Raw genomic sequence first — 15965 nt, forward strand, 5'->3', positions numbered from 1 at the left:
TTAACTGACTGAGCCACCCAGGCGCCCCTTAATGCGGTTTTCAAATGTCATGGGATTAGGTTTAAAATTTTATTTTTCTGTTGTAGGAATATGCAGATAAAACTACTAACACCAAAAACGGTATGATGAGAAAATTCAGATGCAATAAATCTTTTTTATTAATCCACTTGTGACATATTTCTGTGGGAATGGTCATTTACCTCTGGAAAGGACTCAACACAATGCCTGGGAATAGGCAGCAAGCGGGCCCAGGATGAACCTTTTTGATCTGAAAAACAAAGCAAGGACTCCAAATCCATCTCTAATATTGGGATTTTTTGTCCGCTGGGATAGTAGAGTTTAATAATGACTTCTGTTTGTGGATTTCCAGAAATTAAAGCAGAATTCCCATCAGGTAGTGCTTTTCAGTGCACTCTGTTTGGGCTTGTGGCCTTGGGGGTCTTCCGGGTTCTCCTGGAATGCCTTCGGGTACCAGATGGTGTCACTGTCTCCTCTTGGTCCAAGGCAGAGTTTTTAGGTTTGCTTTCAAGTCTCTAAGATGTATTTAATATTAGTGTCAGTCTAAGATGCAGTTCTGTGTTGCTCAGCGGTTAAGGTATTTCAGTGCCGCCTTTGTCTCAGAGTGGCATAAAAGGACCTCACTTGTTGGACCTATTTCTTGCTCTGCCCTGCACTCTGTCTGAGCCATTCAAAGCTCCATGTAGCACCTTGAAAGCAGGGTAGACCTTTTTATACTTTTCAGAAAGTTCTTCTTCTTCTTCTTTTTTAATGTTTATTTTTGAGAGAGAGGGTGCAAGGAGAGAAGAGGCAGAGAGAGAGAGGGAGACACGGAATATGAAGCAGGCTGCAGGCTCCAGGCTCTGTGCTGTCAGCCCAGAACCCAATGCGGGGCTCAGACTCACAAATTGGGAGATTATGACCCAAGCCAAAGTCAGATGCCCAACCACTGAGCCACCCAGGCACCCCTTTTTAGAAGGTTCTTAATGTTTGTAGCATGAATGGGTGTTTGTAACATGAATAGGTCTTAGAACCACTGGGTGTTTTCAGTGAGAAAGGCTGTGGGTCATTTAGTTGAACTCCTATGTTTCTAAAGAAACCCAGGGCTAGAGAGTGAAGTTTTGTATGTAAGGTTTCCCAGACCTCTACATAAACTCTGTAGTGGTGTTGGTCACATAGTTTATCTAATAATAGCTTCTATTTATTGAATTTCCATAGACATGCCAGAGATTGTATGGAGTACTTAAATCTATACATCAGCCAGTTTTTATTACATTCAGTTTTACAGAGGGGAGAACGGAGGGTCAGGAAAGTTAAGTTTTATCCAGGATCTCGAGCCAGTTTCATTTCTCCTACCCTGAGCCAACACTAGTTTTCCTTTACTGAATTGAAAAAAAGAAATACAAGTCAGTTTATTTTATTTGATCAGGGGAGTATCACAAAAATATTTTCGTGTTATTCTTCATGATTGTTTCATGTAGTTAATATCATCTGTGTATAAAGTACTTTTCCTTCCAGACAGTTCGGTCTCATCCTTTCTGTCAGGCTTCAGGATTACCTGACGCTCAGGGAGGAAACCCCGACCTCCCAAACCGCTTTCCGAACTGCACACACTTCTTGTTAGGACTTCGGACAGCTCAGTGGCTCCCTCTACTGGTAGTTACTTGAGTACTACTTATTGACCCTGTCCAGGGAGTGAGGAATGTGAACGTAGTAGACCAGACGCAGTCTTTGCAGCAAAGAAATGATGATTTACGTACACACTACTGTAAAAAAGGTGGGGATCGGTGTCTATTAGGGAAAGAGAGCAAAGGAAATTCCTGTGGGGTTGAGAAGTCCGAGAATTCAATCACAGCTGGCGAATTAGGAGAGGTGGCTTGAAGATGTGACATTCATCTGGATCTGAAGGGATGAGTGAAAGTGACTTCAGGGCTAGGTACCTGAAGAGCACCAGCATCTCTGCTGGAGCAAATGGTGCTGGCAGAGGCGCGCCGGGCAGGAAGGCAGGGGAACGTAAACATTTGGGGAGCAGTAAGTGTTCCTTTCAGTTAAAAAACTTTTCTTTAAGTTTATTTATTTTGAGAGAGTCAATAAGCAAAGGAGGGGCAGAGACAGAGGGAGAGAATCCCAAGCAGGCTCTGTGCTGTGAGCACAAAGCCCAATGCGGGGCTTGACCTCACAAAGCATGAGATCATGACCTGAGCTGGAATTGAGCGTGTCACTTAACCAACTGAGCCACCCAGCAGCCCCTATTTCAGTTTAACTGGAGGATGGGATCTGTGAAATGAAAGCGTTCCTTTAGGATCCGAATGACAATTTCCATCACCATTGCTTAGTAGCGATGAGGAAGATGGTTGACAGGCGGGAGAAAGTTGAATAAGAAGGTAATTTACATTCCATATGTTGGTCTTGGCTCGAGGGTAGAAAGTCACTGAGAAGTGGCCAGAATGCAGACCCAGATCCTTCTGTAGCCACCACCACCGCCATGAGTACCAGAGATTCACAGAGGTCGCGCCCTGCCGGTTCACCCCCAGGGCTCACCCTGCTAGGTGACCTTTTCCCAGACCCTGGTGTGTTCTACTCCGTGAGGGGCCACAAGGACTCCTTTAGCCTGGTCCACAGGCAGGGCCCAGGCCACACTTGACTCAGGTTAAGGCGCCTCCGTGTCCCCTGTCGTGGCCCCCGTTGTGCAAAAGGGCAAACCAGGGAGAAAGAGTTGAAGGGAAAGTCTGCACCTTCGTGTGCAGCACAGTGTCTGCCTCAGTCCAGTCGGGGACAGGCCGAGGCCCACCTTACCGCCCTGCTCCCCTGGGAGAAGCAGCATTTCCTGGATACCAAAGCTAGAGAGGAATCAGAAGAAAATTCCAAGCTAGGGCTCGTTTCTTAGATTTGGACCCAGAGCCTTTTGCATTCTGCACACTGAAAGCTCTGCCTCCATTGTGGCACCGAGGCCCGAGGTGTGGCTGTACCCCGGCGCTGACATCCAGGAGGGGCTGGGAGTGAGCACCCTCTTTGCCTCTGCTTGCAGGAATAGTGGGAACGGAGGGTCGGGGGGAGGGGGGGAGGGAGGGGGGCCAGGCGAGAGGCTGTGGGGTCCGATCAGTGAGGCAAAGGACAGAGTCAGCCAGCGTTTGAGCACCGACGGCCTTCGCCGTCTTACTGTCACCGCTTAAACATCTGTCCAGCTGCCGTCTTACTGTCACCGCTTAGACGTCTGTCCAGCTGCCGTCTTATTGTCACCGCTTAGACATCTGTCCAGCTGCCGTCTTACTGTCACCGCTTGGACATCTGTCCAGCTGCTACATCAAGCTCTGCACGTCCAGCTCCACTCGCAGACTCCCTGCACGACAGCGCTGACCTTGTAGCTCAGGCCAGGCGCCTTGGAGGCCCCCGCGATTCTCCCGTGCCTCTCCCGCCTCCCGTCCAGTCCTTCAGGACTCCCCAGAGGCTTTCCAGTCAGCGCCTGTCCTGACCCTTCTGACCTCCCACCTGCACTGCAGCCGTCCTGGTCTAACCCATGTGTCACCCGCGTCACTGTTCCTGCCCAGTTCTTTCCCTGCCTGCTGCTGCTGTTTTAAACTCAGTAACTGCAGTGGTCTTTTAAAACCGTAAGAGACTCTTACATACAGAGAACAAACTGAGGGGTGATTGGGGTAGGGGAGAGGGTGACAGGGTGATGGGCATTGAGGAGGGCACTTGGGATGAGCACTGGGTGTATGTAAGCGATGAACCACGGGAATCTACCCCCAATACCAAGAGCACACTGTACACACTGTATGTTAGCCAATTTGATAATAAATTATATTTCAAGAAATAATTATAGATGGCAAAAAAGTAAAATCAAGATTAAAAAAAATAGGAATGAGGTCTGGTCACTTCTCTGCTAGAAGCCCTGAACAGCTTTTCCACTGTCTCCAGAGAACAGGCCACGAGTCCTTATGGTGGCCCTTAAATTCCTTGTGACGCCTCACCCCTCCCCGCCTGCGTCACCGACACTCACTCCTCCATCCCTGCTGGTTTCCTTGATGCTCCTCATACCCACCCCCCCCAACCAGGCACATTCCTGCTTTGTGGCCTTTGTAGGAGCTCTTCCCTCTGTCCCTTCTTCCCCGTGTCCACAGGGCTCCCCTTCCCCTAGGTGATACTGACCTGAGGAGACTGTCACCTGTTTTGATTCAGTGTCATGGAGAGTATCCATGTTTTAGATCAGAGAAACAGAGCCTTTTATAGATCCTGTTACTTTATCTACTCATTAACAAGAACGGAACTGCTCTTGGCTTTTGAAGACCTCCGGGGCCACACAGAGGTGTGTGTGGGACGTTTCACATTTCAACCGAAGAGCACGCTCTGGTGTGGGCAGCGTATTGAAGCCAGGCTGGCCGCGACGGGCTCCTTGACTCGCCGGTGCCAGGTTTGTAATCCTCCAGTCAGTGCAGGGTGTGGGCATTCTGACCTAAGGGATCTGTGCCTGCAGTGTTCAAGGAATATTTGGTGTAAACTGTTAGTACGTCTCCATGTTCAGTAATTCTGAGCCTCAGTTATGCCGTTAAACGTAAACTATCTACACGAATGCATCCACAGTCTTCATACTTTAGTTGACTTATTTATTCTTTGGATTTTAACCTCTTCATTTTGATATTAATCTTAAAAAGATTTTGCTATAAAAATAGCAAATTTGGTAGAACACGTTTTGAGACCAGAGACCTCATTTTAGTTTGAGCTTCCCATTACTAGTGATATTAGTATAGACAAGTTATTTACTTTTTGCTTCCCCACTTTATTGTTTGCAAAGTGAAGATTCTAGTTCTCTGCTCATTGGGTTGTTGCCAGGCGCACACGTGGTCTTTTCCCCTTGGGTGTGGACGAGCACAACAGTGGCTTGGGATAGTTCAGGGTTCGGAAAGCCTCTTCATGACCGCGAGAGCAGAACTTCTGCTTGTAACTGACTGCCAGTGGACCCAGTTTTAAAATTTCTCGTTAAAAACACATCTTTATCCTTTTCCACTGCTTGCCCCCTCACCCCTGCGCCCAGAGTCCATGGAGACAACGCCGTGGGTTCTCTCCTCCCTTCGTCCTGCCTGCTGTGTGTATATACACACACTCTGACTTCAAGCTTGCTCGGCAGGTTGATGTCATGGGCAGAAATAAAGACGAAACTTGTCTTCTGTCGAGGAGCTTGCTCCTGGAAGACCTCTCCACTCTTTCAGTTCAGACCAGATTTGATTTTAGTTCAGCATTTATTCAGCTTCTGCCATGTGCCAGGTGCTTTGCTGGACTCGGGGATTCAGAACTGTAAAAGAAGTGGTTCTGGCTCCGGGGGAAGAGGCAGAAACCCACGGCTCCTCCGTGTTGCATTTCACTGCGGAAGCACATCTGCACCACTGCTGGGCCCTGAGGGCGCCGGGGGGTGGGGGGCGGGGGGGGGGGGGGCCGGGGATGGTTCTCTCAGTGTCCCTGGAGAGGTGGGGGCAGGTGGCCATACTGGGGGTGAGCCCCTGCACGTGCAGCTCTTCCCCCCCAACCTTGGCCTGTTCTGTGGTCACTGTTGCATCTTGGGACATCCAACTGGCCAGAGAATTAGTCAGCATGTTCTCTGGACTTTCAGGGGAAGGCCCAGCATCAAATACTGCACTGTAGTGAGGCGCTGCATCTCATTTTTGGTTTGAAAAATAAAGTCATCATATAAGGGCAGGAAGCATAAAATGGCATGTTAATTATCTGGAAATATTGGCCAGATTTGTACTGGGGGCAGGGGAGCAGGATTGAGGTCAGCACCAAAGTGCCTAGGGGTCTACAGCGATTGAGTGCCTGCCAGATAGACCCGAGGCAGCTTCCAGTGAGCTGCTCAGCTGGCCTGCCCCCCCCCCATTCTTGCCTTCACCGAGTTTGTTCTTCCACCTCATTAAATATCACGAATGTTCGTGGAGTGCCCACTATGTGTCACACACTGCCCCCACCTAGCCACAGGGATGTCGGTGGGGGGGCCTATGCCCTGAGCATCTCTTACTGGGGAGGAAACACCCCTTGAATGGTAGAATGTACGGCTAGACTTGAACACAGGGTTGGGGGTGGGGGAGGGGAGGGATCGTCCTCTGTCCTTGCACTTTACGGATCAGGAGGTGGATCCCAGCAAGGCTGTGTGACCCTGCCCAGGCATTCCGCGGAGTTTCCGCCTGCCCTCCTCGCTGAGACCCTGCACAGACACGTTCTTGCTGCAGAGGATTCTCCCTGTCTTTCCTTCCTTCTTCCCTTCCTTCCTGGCACTGTTGTAGGGCAGCCGGAGGGGGGTGGGTAAGACAAAATCCTCAGGAGCATTTGCTTTTGAGAGCTATTGACCAAGAAGCAGACTCTGCAGGACCGCCAGCAGGGCAGAGGTGGGGGCCAGTAGAGAGAGGTCAGACCTCTCCTGGAAGGTGACATGTGAGAAGGGAGCGGAGACTGGGAGCTGGGTGCTCACGTAAGGGGAGAGGAGACCCCGGCCAGTGGCAATGGCAGGGACAGTGCTCTGCGTTCCAGAAGCCTCGAAGCCTTGATGGGTGTCAGGGGCCGCAGACTGCCTGGTATGCATTCATTTCAGGTCGGGGAGGGGGGGCGCTGAAAGAAGCAACGAAGGACCCTGGTCTGCTGTCCCAGTACTTGCTATGGGGTTAAGCTGGTCTTTAGACATGTTGGCAGGAAGCATCCTGTGTGACCTGAAACTCAAAGTATGAGCAGTAGTGACCAGAATCAGGTCGGGGGTCCCCTTTGCATTAGTCACCCCAAAAGCCATGGCCATTGTTGTGGCTCTTGTGCTCTGCCTGCTGCTTTCATGAAGACTCAGAGGAGGTTTCCGTGAAGCTGCAAAGTGGGTCTGGGGTGGGGGTGGTGGCACGTGTCAGCAGGAAAGACCAGAGACCACGTCACCTTTCTCTTTCAGACAGCCCGTCTGAGGACCCTGACCTCAAGGACGTCTGTCTCATTCCAAGGAACATCATGGCTGAGCCAGACTACATGGAAGATGACAATCCGGAACTAATTCGGCCTCAGAAGCTAGTCAATCCTGTCAAAACATCCCGCAACCATCAGGATCTTCACAGGGAACTTCTCATGAATCAAAAAAGGTACAGTGGCTTCTTGTGCAGTTTGCCTCTGTGGACTTCGGCCTCAGAGATGGTTTCCTTTCCTTTCCTGATGGTATTTAAGGCTGCCTTGTTCCTTCTAGTGTCCTTGAGTCCCCCCCCCCCCGTAAAGTCATGTCCACACGTGTGACTCCGCATTCTGCAGAACTGTGTCCCCTTCGAAAATAGACACCTGCTTTAGAATTTGGATGTGAGGGGATTGATTTAAGGATAAAAGAGAGTATTGTAAGTTGAAGAGGAATATTATTTCCTAGATTTCTTAGATTTGTGAAAATTCTGAATTTGCCCGTTACATATGGGGAAGTGTGGGAATCAGATGTAAGTAGTGCGTGCTTTAGCCTTTGTGAGTGGTAGGGAGAAGACTCTAGAACCACCTCAATCTAATAATAGACAGGAAATCGTTCTTTTTTCTTTTAAGTAACATTTTAAATGATTACTATCTTCATTTTTATTTATTTATTTATTTTTGGAGAGGAGAAAACATTTACTTTTTATCTTCTTTGTAGACAGTGTGCTCCGTGAATGCTGTTAAAACTTTGGATGTTGGGTTGGTGTGGTCTGCTTTTTAAGTGATTCTGGGCAGGGCCAGTTGACCAGGAGGGCTGAAGATACACAATCGCTTTTATTTATTAGAACACGAGATTCCTTACTTTATTTAAAAGCATCAAGCTTCCTTTAGAGCTCTTCTCGGATCTTCTGAATGAAACTGTTGGTCTTAATTGTGGGACCACACGGCTGTCCGTTGCCCCGCTCTTCCTCGGCCCGTTAGCTCCCCACTAGACTGAAGGACAGATAGGCCACGCTAAGCAACAGGGTCGTGCTTTAGCAGGAAGGCCTGATTTAAAAATCAAAAAATGTGAAGAGATGATAGGGGTTGTTCTCCTTCTCTAGTGCACCCCTTCCAGAATTCTTAACTCCTGTTTAGGAATTCACTATAAATCCACCCTTTCTCCAGACTGGGAATAGAAACCCCCCCCCCCCCACCATCGCATTACCCGCGTGCACCAGTATGCTCTTAGATCCATGCTGGTTAAACTGAATGCAAGGTCGATCCCTTCTGAATAAGTGCTTAGTTTCTAGCCATCTTTGTCACTAAAAGAAAAAACATATAGAATTGACATCATGCCCAAAGCAAAACAGAATTATGTAGGTTCTTACATAGACCACAGAGTTTGAAGGCAGTCTTATCTGGGAAATGATGCCTGCATCTTGGGAGAAAGATCAAAAGGTTATTGTGCTCCAAAGAGTTAGCAGTCACCACTAACTGGTTTGCTGATTGTACTTCTTGGACCTCAGTTCCCTTATCTGTGAAGTGGGAGTAGGGTTGATCTCTAGTAAGAGACATTCTGGCCCAAACTGTTTTTGTTTTATGTGGTTTTGTTTTGTTCTTCTGTTATATCTGTGAAAAGGCTCCAAGTCAGGAGAGAGGCAAAGGTAAAGCCAAAATTGACAGAATTGTTCTCTGAATAATAGCCTACAAATTATTCCACACAAAAGTACCTAGCACCCTGGGTTATATCTAAAACATATAAGTTTGTACAGTCAAATCTGGTGCCAAATTTTCTGGAATAGGCACTTTCTAGAAAATTCTAGGCACTTTCTGACTTTCTTTGACCCATGATTTCTTTTCCTTGTGTACACAGCTGACTCTTTAGCCGGGCCCGGGAGAATGCTGGTGTTCGGTCAGGTACCATGGTGTTGAGAGGATGTTGCTCTGAGATTAGAGTGAAATCACCTAAATCCTGGTTTGCCATTTAACTTGACCTGCCTTTATGACCTTGGACAAGGCCCTCCTTCCTGAGATAGGTTTCTTCATCTATAAAATGGGGGATAAAAATATCCTTCTTATAAAAATTAAATAGAGGATGGGGCGCCTGGATGGCCCAGTTGGTTGAGTGTCCGACTTTGTCATGATTTCAGCTCATGGTTTGTGAGTTCAAGTTCTGCATCGGGCTCTGTGCTTACAGGTCAGAGCCTGGAGCCTGCTTGGGTTCCTGTGTCTCCCTCTCTCTCTGCCCCTCCACCACTCGTGCTCTCTCTCTCTCTCTCTCTCTTTCAAAAATAAATAAAAACATTTAATTAAAAAATGAAATCGGGCCACCTGGGTGGTTCAGTTGGTTAAGCGTCCGACTCTTGATCTTAGCTTAGGTCTTGATCTTAGGATTGTGAGTTGAAGCTCCAGGTTGGTCTCTGTGGTTGGCATGGAGCCTAGTTAAAAAAAACAACAGGTCTGAATACCTGTTAAAATGACTGGCACATAATAAATGCTCACCTCGAGGCGCCTGTGTGGCTCAGTTTGTTGAGCGATTTCGGCTCAGGTCATGATGTATCTCATGGTTTGTGAGTTTCAGCCCCAAGTTGGGCTTTGTGCTGACAGCTCAGGGCCTGGAACCTGCTTTGGGTTCTGTGTCTCCCTCCCTCTCTTCTCCTCTCCTGCTCGTGCACGCTCTTGTTCTCATTCTCTCTCTCAAAAATAAACAAACATTAAAGAAAATAAATTAAAAATAATAAATGCTCAGTCCCCTCCATGTTCTATCTCCTGTGGAGCATCTTCTGGAAATTTGCATTGCTTTTCCGGAACCTTTTTCTCTGAAGGGCTCTGGCCTGGCTTTTGAAGTATATCAATAGCGGGGGGAAAAAAGAACAAAAAGGGAGGAAGGTGGGTTTCAAAATCCAACGCATGTATCTCATCCTGTGTTTTCAGGTTTTTCAAGATAAGATCTTAGTTTGAGTGGGGTCCTCTGATTAGAAATACAGTTGGTTCATGGAGTGAAAACATCTCAAGCAGTTTCTTTTCTGATTCATCTTCTACCATATATACTTATTAGAGCCTGGGGTTTTTATTTTTAAATTTTCGTGCCAAATGATAGGAAGTTTCAGATGGATAATATATATATTTGGTTAAAGGGTAATTGTACTTGGTTATTGGCTTGAATCACAATGAAAGTCTGCTTCCTTTTCTACAGTTTGTAAAGGACCTTTCCCGTATTTTATCTTAACCAGTGATCTTTCCAGTAACCCAGTATGTTTTATCTTGGGGTTACCATAATTTGAAATGTAAATACAAGAAAACTCAGAGAATAAACATAGAATAAAAAGCAGTTCATACAGATAAACCATATAGAGTAATAGTATAACTCAGAAAAAAAAAGCAGAGAAAAGAGAGGGAGACAGAAATGAGATCAGCACGAAGTCAGCATTCCATGGGGACCTGTACCTTTGCTCTGTTTAGGCACAAGTTTGGCTCAAAACCCAGGAGCAGTACGTTCACAGAGTCTTTCAGGTTACATTTTAGAGATCATAAGATAAAAACAGAGTCACTGTTTAGGAAAACAAATACTCACAGATATTTTAATTCTGAAACCTACACCGTTTCAAGGATGTAATTCTCCTCTACCGTCTTTCAGACCTGGCTCAGTTTTAGATTAGATGTCTTTGATTTTTGATCTGGTTACTGTCTGCCAGTAGGTATGATTTTGAAGACCTTTGGTCAGCTTCTCAGGTTCTGTAGGTGTTCCCAATGGCTGAAAGAGGCAGATTTCAAGAGGCGTGACTTCTTGTAGTTGACAGATGAGTGTTGGGACACTGGGGTGGCTCAGTCGATTGAGCATCTGAGTTCAGTCCGGTCATGAGCTCACTGTTTATGAGTTTGAGCCCCACATCAGGGTTGCTGCTGTAAAATGGGAATAGCGATCGAAGCACAGAGCCTGCTTCGGACCCTCTGCCCCCTCCCCACCTGCCTCTCTGTGCCCTTCCCTCACGCACTCTCTCTCAAACATGGAAATTAGAAAAGAAAAGAAAAAGGAGCTGTTGGGAGGCCTTAGAAATATAGGGATATTTGAGATTCTCTCTTCTCTACAGAGTACTTTTGGCCACAAACATAGAATATCCAATCACTTAAACACCTCTCTAAAATTGGTTCTTTGGCTTGTACCTTCAAGTCAGCAGTTTCCAATTTCATGTGATTTTCGTTGATGTTCATTTTACATGCTTTGCTGGACAAATAGTTCCCCAATAAATACTTGTTGCTGTACCACATGGGAAAAAATACGGGAAGTTGAGTTAGACGTATTTGCATTTAGAATCCATGCAGGTCGAAATGGTTCAAGCCAAAAATGTAGATAAAGACAGGTCAAACCAGAAGATGCCAAGATTAAAGATCAAGGGCTTGAAACCCAAATACAACCCAACCCCTCCACCCTAGGAAGAAAGGCCAGGAGAGGTCAGGCTGGGTGGGTAGGGGAGCTGTTCCCTTAGGGTGTGAGGCAGCCCGTGCCTCCGTGCCTCCGGCTCCATCCTCTCCCAGGTGGGGAGGGAGGGATTGCACCTGTGTGGGTTTTATGTGTCCGAGGTGAGGGTGGAGTGAATGAATATAGACCCTTCCAGTCTGCCCCTCCATGTATCAGTGGTTTATATGAAATGAGAAACGTACCTTCAGAAGTTGCCTGTACATTTCATCACTAGTGGTGGAAAGGCGCGTTGTGGGAGCCTGTCTTGGAGGGCATGGGCACTCCCCACTGCGGTGGAGACGTCTTAGGCAGGTGTTCAGAAGAATGTGGAAGAGGCCGTGGGAAGTCTGGAAGAGGACAGACCGAAGTCTTAGTTATCTCTGGGGGCAGGAATGGGGAGCGGTTGTGGGGCAAGGACTCGACCCTGTACAGTTCTAACCACACAGAATACAGTGAACGTGCTGCTCCCTGGATTTGCTTCACAGGGAGAGTTTACGTGTGCTTTTACTTTTACTCTTACATATATGGATATATATGTTACCTAACTTCTTTTTTTTTTTCAAAAAGCACTAATTAAAAATGGTCTCAGGTGCCTTCTGTCACGTTATAGTCACAGGAACCAGACTCAGAAATAACTGTTGGTGTCGAGGGGTTCAAAGCCATCAGGACTTGAGCACCTGTCAATCATGAAGGAATTGAAAGTACTTGTTAATTATATCTGTCAGAATTGATTAAAAAGAAACTAGCTGTTCTCATGCAGAGACTGGCCCTGTTGTCGACGGGATTGGGAGAGGCGTGTTCCGTCTCTGGGCCCTGTCTGCAGTCTGACCCAGCTCTCCGCTCAGAGTCCTGTGGGCAGTGCTCGACTTTTTCCATTCAGCACAGAAAGTGAAGCAATCTTCTGTAATAAAATATTAACTAAATTTGCATGACTTTTTGACTGCTGGAAGTGCAGAACATTTATCAGATAAGTACCATTTCCCTGAGCTTCCTGTGGCTAAATATTTTATCTTACTGCTGCCATTGTTTAAAATCTTTGACTAGAAAATGAATACTGGATATTAGCTAAACCCATTTTGTAGGCTGCCGCAGAAGGCCGGCTTGGTGTTCCTACATCACGGTTGTTCAGCGTCCTTTGCATAATCCAGCAGAATTTAATAGCCGTTGAGGTTAATTTTTCCAGTGAAATAAAGGCAAAGGAAAATGTTTGAAATTTAATATGCAGATAGCTAAATTCTTAATCCTAAAATTTAAATCCCTTAATTCTGCCTGTGGTTTCGTACTGAGGCTCTTTAATAGTCATGGCACTGAGTGGGCCTTTACTCAGATTATTACAGACATATTTTCCTGTGCTTGGGTGCACTTACATTTATTGTGAGCAAAGTACCATAAGCAGTTTTTAATCACACTTAATACTTAATTTCCAGAACAGTCCCTTGATACTTTATGTCAACATCATATTTTTTTTAATCTTCATTTTTAAGTTTATTTATTTTGAGAGAGACAGAGGTAGTGTGAGTTGCGGAGGGGCAGAGAGAAAGGGAGAGAGAGAGAATCCCAAGAAGGCTCTACTCTACACAGCCAGCATGGAGACTGACGTGGGGTTCAAACCCACAAAACCGTGAGACCATGACCTGAACTGAAACCAACGGTCGATGGTCAAACAACTGAGCCACCCAGCGCCCTCATCATAAGGTGCTAAAAACTGTAAACACACTAATTAAATCACAGAAGTAACTCGTCTCCTTTGTTTCTTCTTCTTCTTCTTTTTTTTTTTTTGTGGCTGAATCAATGTTTTTCATTCTTTTTTACTAAACATTCTAATGAAAATTGGGGAAGGGAAGTTACATATATTATTTTGACTGTGCATCCTTTATCTATAGTGTGGAATCTACTAATCTTTACTCTGGTAAACAACAACTTTGAAACATTTGTGATTTTAAAAATGTAGATAGGAGAGATGCCAGAATCTTAAAAAATGATAGCTAGATAAATGAAGAAGTGTGAAGCTGAGGATTCGTGTGCAGATGAGATAGTGTGAACTTGAAAGACATTGAGAGGAGTGTGTTGTTGAGTTTCTTGCAACCAGAGCCTGCACTTTGGAAATTGTTATTTAACAGTTTCTCAGATGACTTGTAGCTGCTGAGACACAGGGGCTGATTGAAACAGTTTAGAGAACCACCACTGAGGTAGACATTCCTGAGTTACGGACTAGCAGTCGCTGTCGGCAGGACCAGAAGGTGCGTGGGCCCATCGCAGGCCTGGGTTGATGCGGTAGCGCTCTTCCTGCTGCCCAGAAAAGCCTGGGTCCCTGTAGGGCAGGTGCGTGCGTGTGTGTGGACACGTGAGTGTGAGTACGCCCACCATCACTTACACCCTGTGCTGCCTGAAATGGACAGTGTTCTTCCTGTTCCGTGGTTTGTTTCCGTTTTATTTGTAATGCTCTTAGTGAATGTGAGTATCAAGTTGAGATTACTTGAGAGCTAGCGGAGACTTGCTAAAGAGAGAAGGAAGACCGGAGAAGGTGGCTGGCAGAGCCAGCACCTTGGAAAGCCTGGACTGAAGACATTTTAAGGAAATGGTAGAAAAATAGAAACCAGGAATGTCCTAGCTAAGAGTTAAACATAGAATTTCCACCTAATGACTTACCCCAAACATTTTGGGTGCAGGGAATGGTCTAAAGTTTGGTTTTGTTTCTCCCCATCTGAAAAGAAGGCAGCCTGACTTATCTCTTAGAAATGTAAAATTTCCCGGAAGCCTGATTTCTGTACTGCGTATCTGAAGCAGTTCCTCTGTGTGGGGCACTGGGAGTCAGGGGATCAGAATTCTTGGGGGCCATGCCCCCCAGTAGTGATGAAATCTTCAGATATACAAGACCCCTATGACAAATTTGAGAATTTTGGAAGGAGGGGTCCAGGGCCATTTTACTGTTTAAATTTCTGTGCTAGCCTAAATCTAGGCAATATGTGTATGTATGTATATATGTATATGTGTTTAATGTTTAATATTTATTTATTTTGAGAGAGAGAAAGAGAACAGGTTAGGGGCAGAGAGAAGGGGAGAGAGAGAATCCCAAGCAGTCTCCATGCTGTCAGCACACAGCTCGATCTCATGAACCATGAGATTGTGACCTTAAGTGAAACCAAGATTCAAATACTTAACCAACTGAGCCACCCAGGCACCGGATTCTAGGCTGTATTTAGTATGTGGGATTGGAGCTCCATCTTGGAAAGGCTTTCCTAAAACTCAGGTGGAGGTACCTCATATTCTGTGTATCTCCATCATCTCTGTTCTCATGTGTCATCTCCATCCCCATCATCTCTGTCTCTGTAATCTATGATTGCCTTCTCCATGTCTGTTATCTCCATCACCTTCATCATCTTCTGTCATCCATGTTCTCCTCTTCTCTGTCATTTCTGTCTTCTCCATCACTGTCTCCATCTCCATCTTCTCCGTCTCCATCATCATCATAAGCGATCATAATACCCATTGAATGAGCATGCTATTCTGGCCTTCCCCACTCCAAACCACTAACTTTTACATAGCCTAGTATTTGGCACACAGTAGGTGCTCAGTACATTTTTATTGAATGAATGCATTGTGCTTACTCTTTGAAGTTGTTGTCTCTCTTTCATGCTCGTGAGTTTCTGACAGCACCCAGGGTGACTGATTGTTGGTAGGCCTCCTAGTAGTGCTGCTCAGTCAGCAAGCCCCTTTTCTGTCGCTGACACCTTGAATTTCTCTTCATGAAGCTTGTGTCCATTGGATTAAAACTTTTGTTCTGTTTTTATTGTTGTTTTTAGGTTAAGACTTTCTAACTTGGTTATTTATTTATTTATTTTTGCAGGGGTCTTGCCCCTCAGAATAAGCCAGAACTGCAAAAAGTGATGGAAAAGAGAAAACGAGATCAAGTGATAAAGCAGAAAGAAGAAGAAGCACAAAAGAAGAAATCGGACTTGGAAATAGAACTGTTAAAACGGCAGCAGAAGCTGGAGCAGGTGAGAGTGACTGAGGTGAAAGCTGTCTTTGTCCTTTTTCCGGACCCATGTGACGTTGTGACGTTCAGCGGTGCGCGTGCGTAAGGTGGACAGCGCGCTGTCTTGGTGCGTTTATATCGCCGCGTGTGTGCCTCCGAGGCGTTAGCCGGCACCTCGGTCCCACCACGCAGGCGTCGTTCCTTAGGGCGGGAGCTAAAGGTCTAGTCACTTAGCGCGTTTGTGTTCATAGTGTAGTTTCGTTGACTGTGATCACGTGCTGGGTATTAGTTCCCTACTGGTTGCAAGTTCATACCCCTGACCAACATCTCCCATTTGCCCAGCTCCTGCCAGCCACCATTTTACTCCCTGCGTTTACAGTTCTGGTTTTCCTAGATTCCACAAATAAGGGAGAGCATGCAGGATTTGACTTTTTCTGGTTGACTCATCTCAAAAGTGATCTCTTCTGTCCTGAGGAAATAAGGATGTTGGAACAAGCAGAATTTACCAGACGTGTCCGATGTAAATGCTTATTCCACAGAAGGAAAATAGAGACAGAATGTAGCGAACGGGCTAAGGTGCGTTGAACTAAGGTAAAGATGAGGATTCAGGAGGCACGGCCCAAACCACGGAGTACCGCTGGACTC

The 15965-nt window shown here is 46.2% G+C and overlaps 1 protein-coding gene across 5 annotated transcripts in view; it reads left to right on the plus strand.

Annotated features, from left to right (window-relative positions):
• The window catches only part of FAM107B (family with sequence similarity 107 member B), a 74303-nt gene that overhangs the window by 55246 nt on the left and 3092 nt on the right, over positions 1 to 15965 (plus strand). Inside the window, exons 1-5 of one of the 5 annotated variants that reach the window (XM_029953886.1) lie at positions 2230 to 2381; positions 3183 to 3605; positions 4284 to 4408; positions 6914 to 7097; positions 15192 to 15342. In XM_029953886.1, the coding sequence (XP_029809746.1) occupies positions 6970 to 7097; positions 15192 to 15342 (279 nt within the window). In that variant the 5' untranslated portion in view covers positions 2230 to 2381; positions 3183 to 3605; positions 4284 to 4408; positions 6914 to 6969. Of the gene's footprint in view, positions 1 to 2229; positions 2382 to 3182; positions 3606 to 4283; positions 4409 to 6913; positions 7098 to 15191; positions 15343 to 15714; positions 15897 to 15965 lie in introns of those variants that run through there. The other 4 variants (XM_029953888.1, XM_029953887.1, XR_003914288.1 and 1 more) reach the window with 4 other exon arrangements.

Source organism: Suricata suricatta, chromosome 10 (genome assembly GCF_006229205.1).
Source record: "Suricata suricatta isolate VVHF042 chromosome 10, meerkat_22Aug2017_6uvM2_HiC, whole genome shotgun sequence".
Lineage (NCBI taxonomy): Eukaryota > Metazoa > Chordata > Mammalia > Carnivora > Herpestidae > Suricata > Suricata suricatta.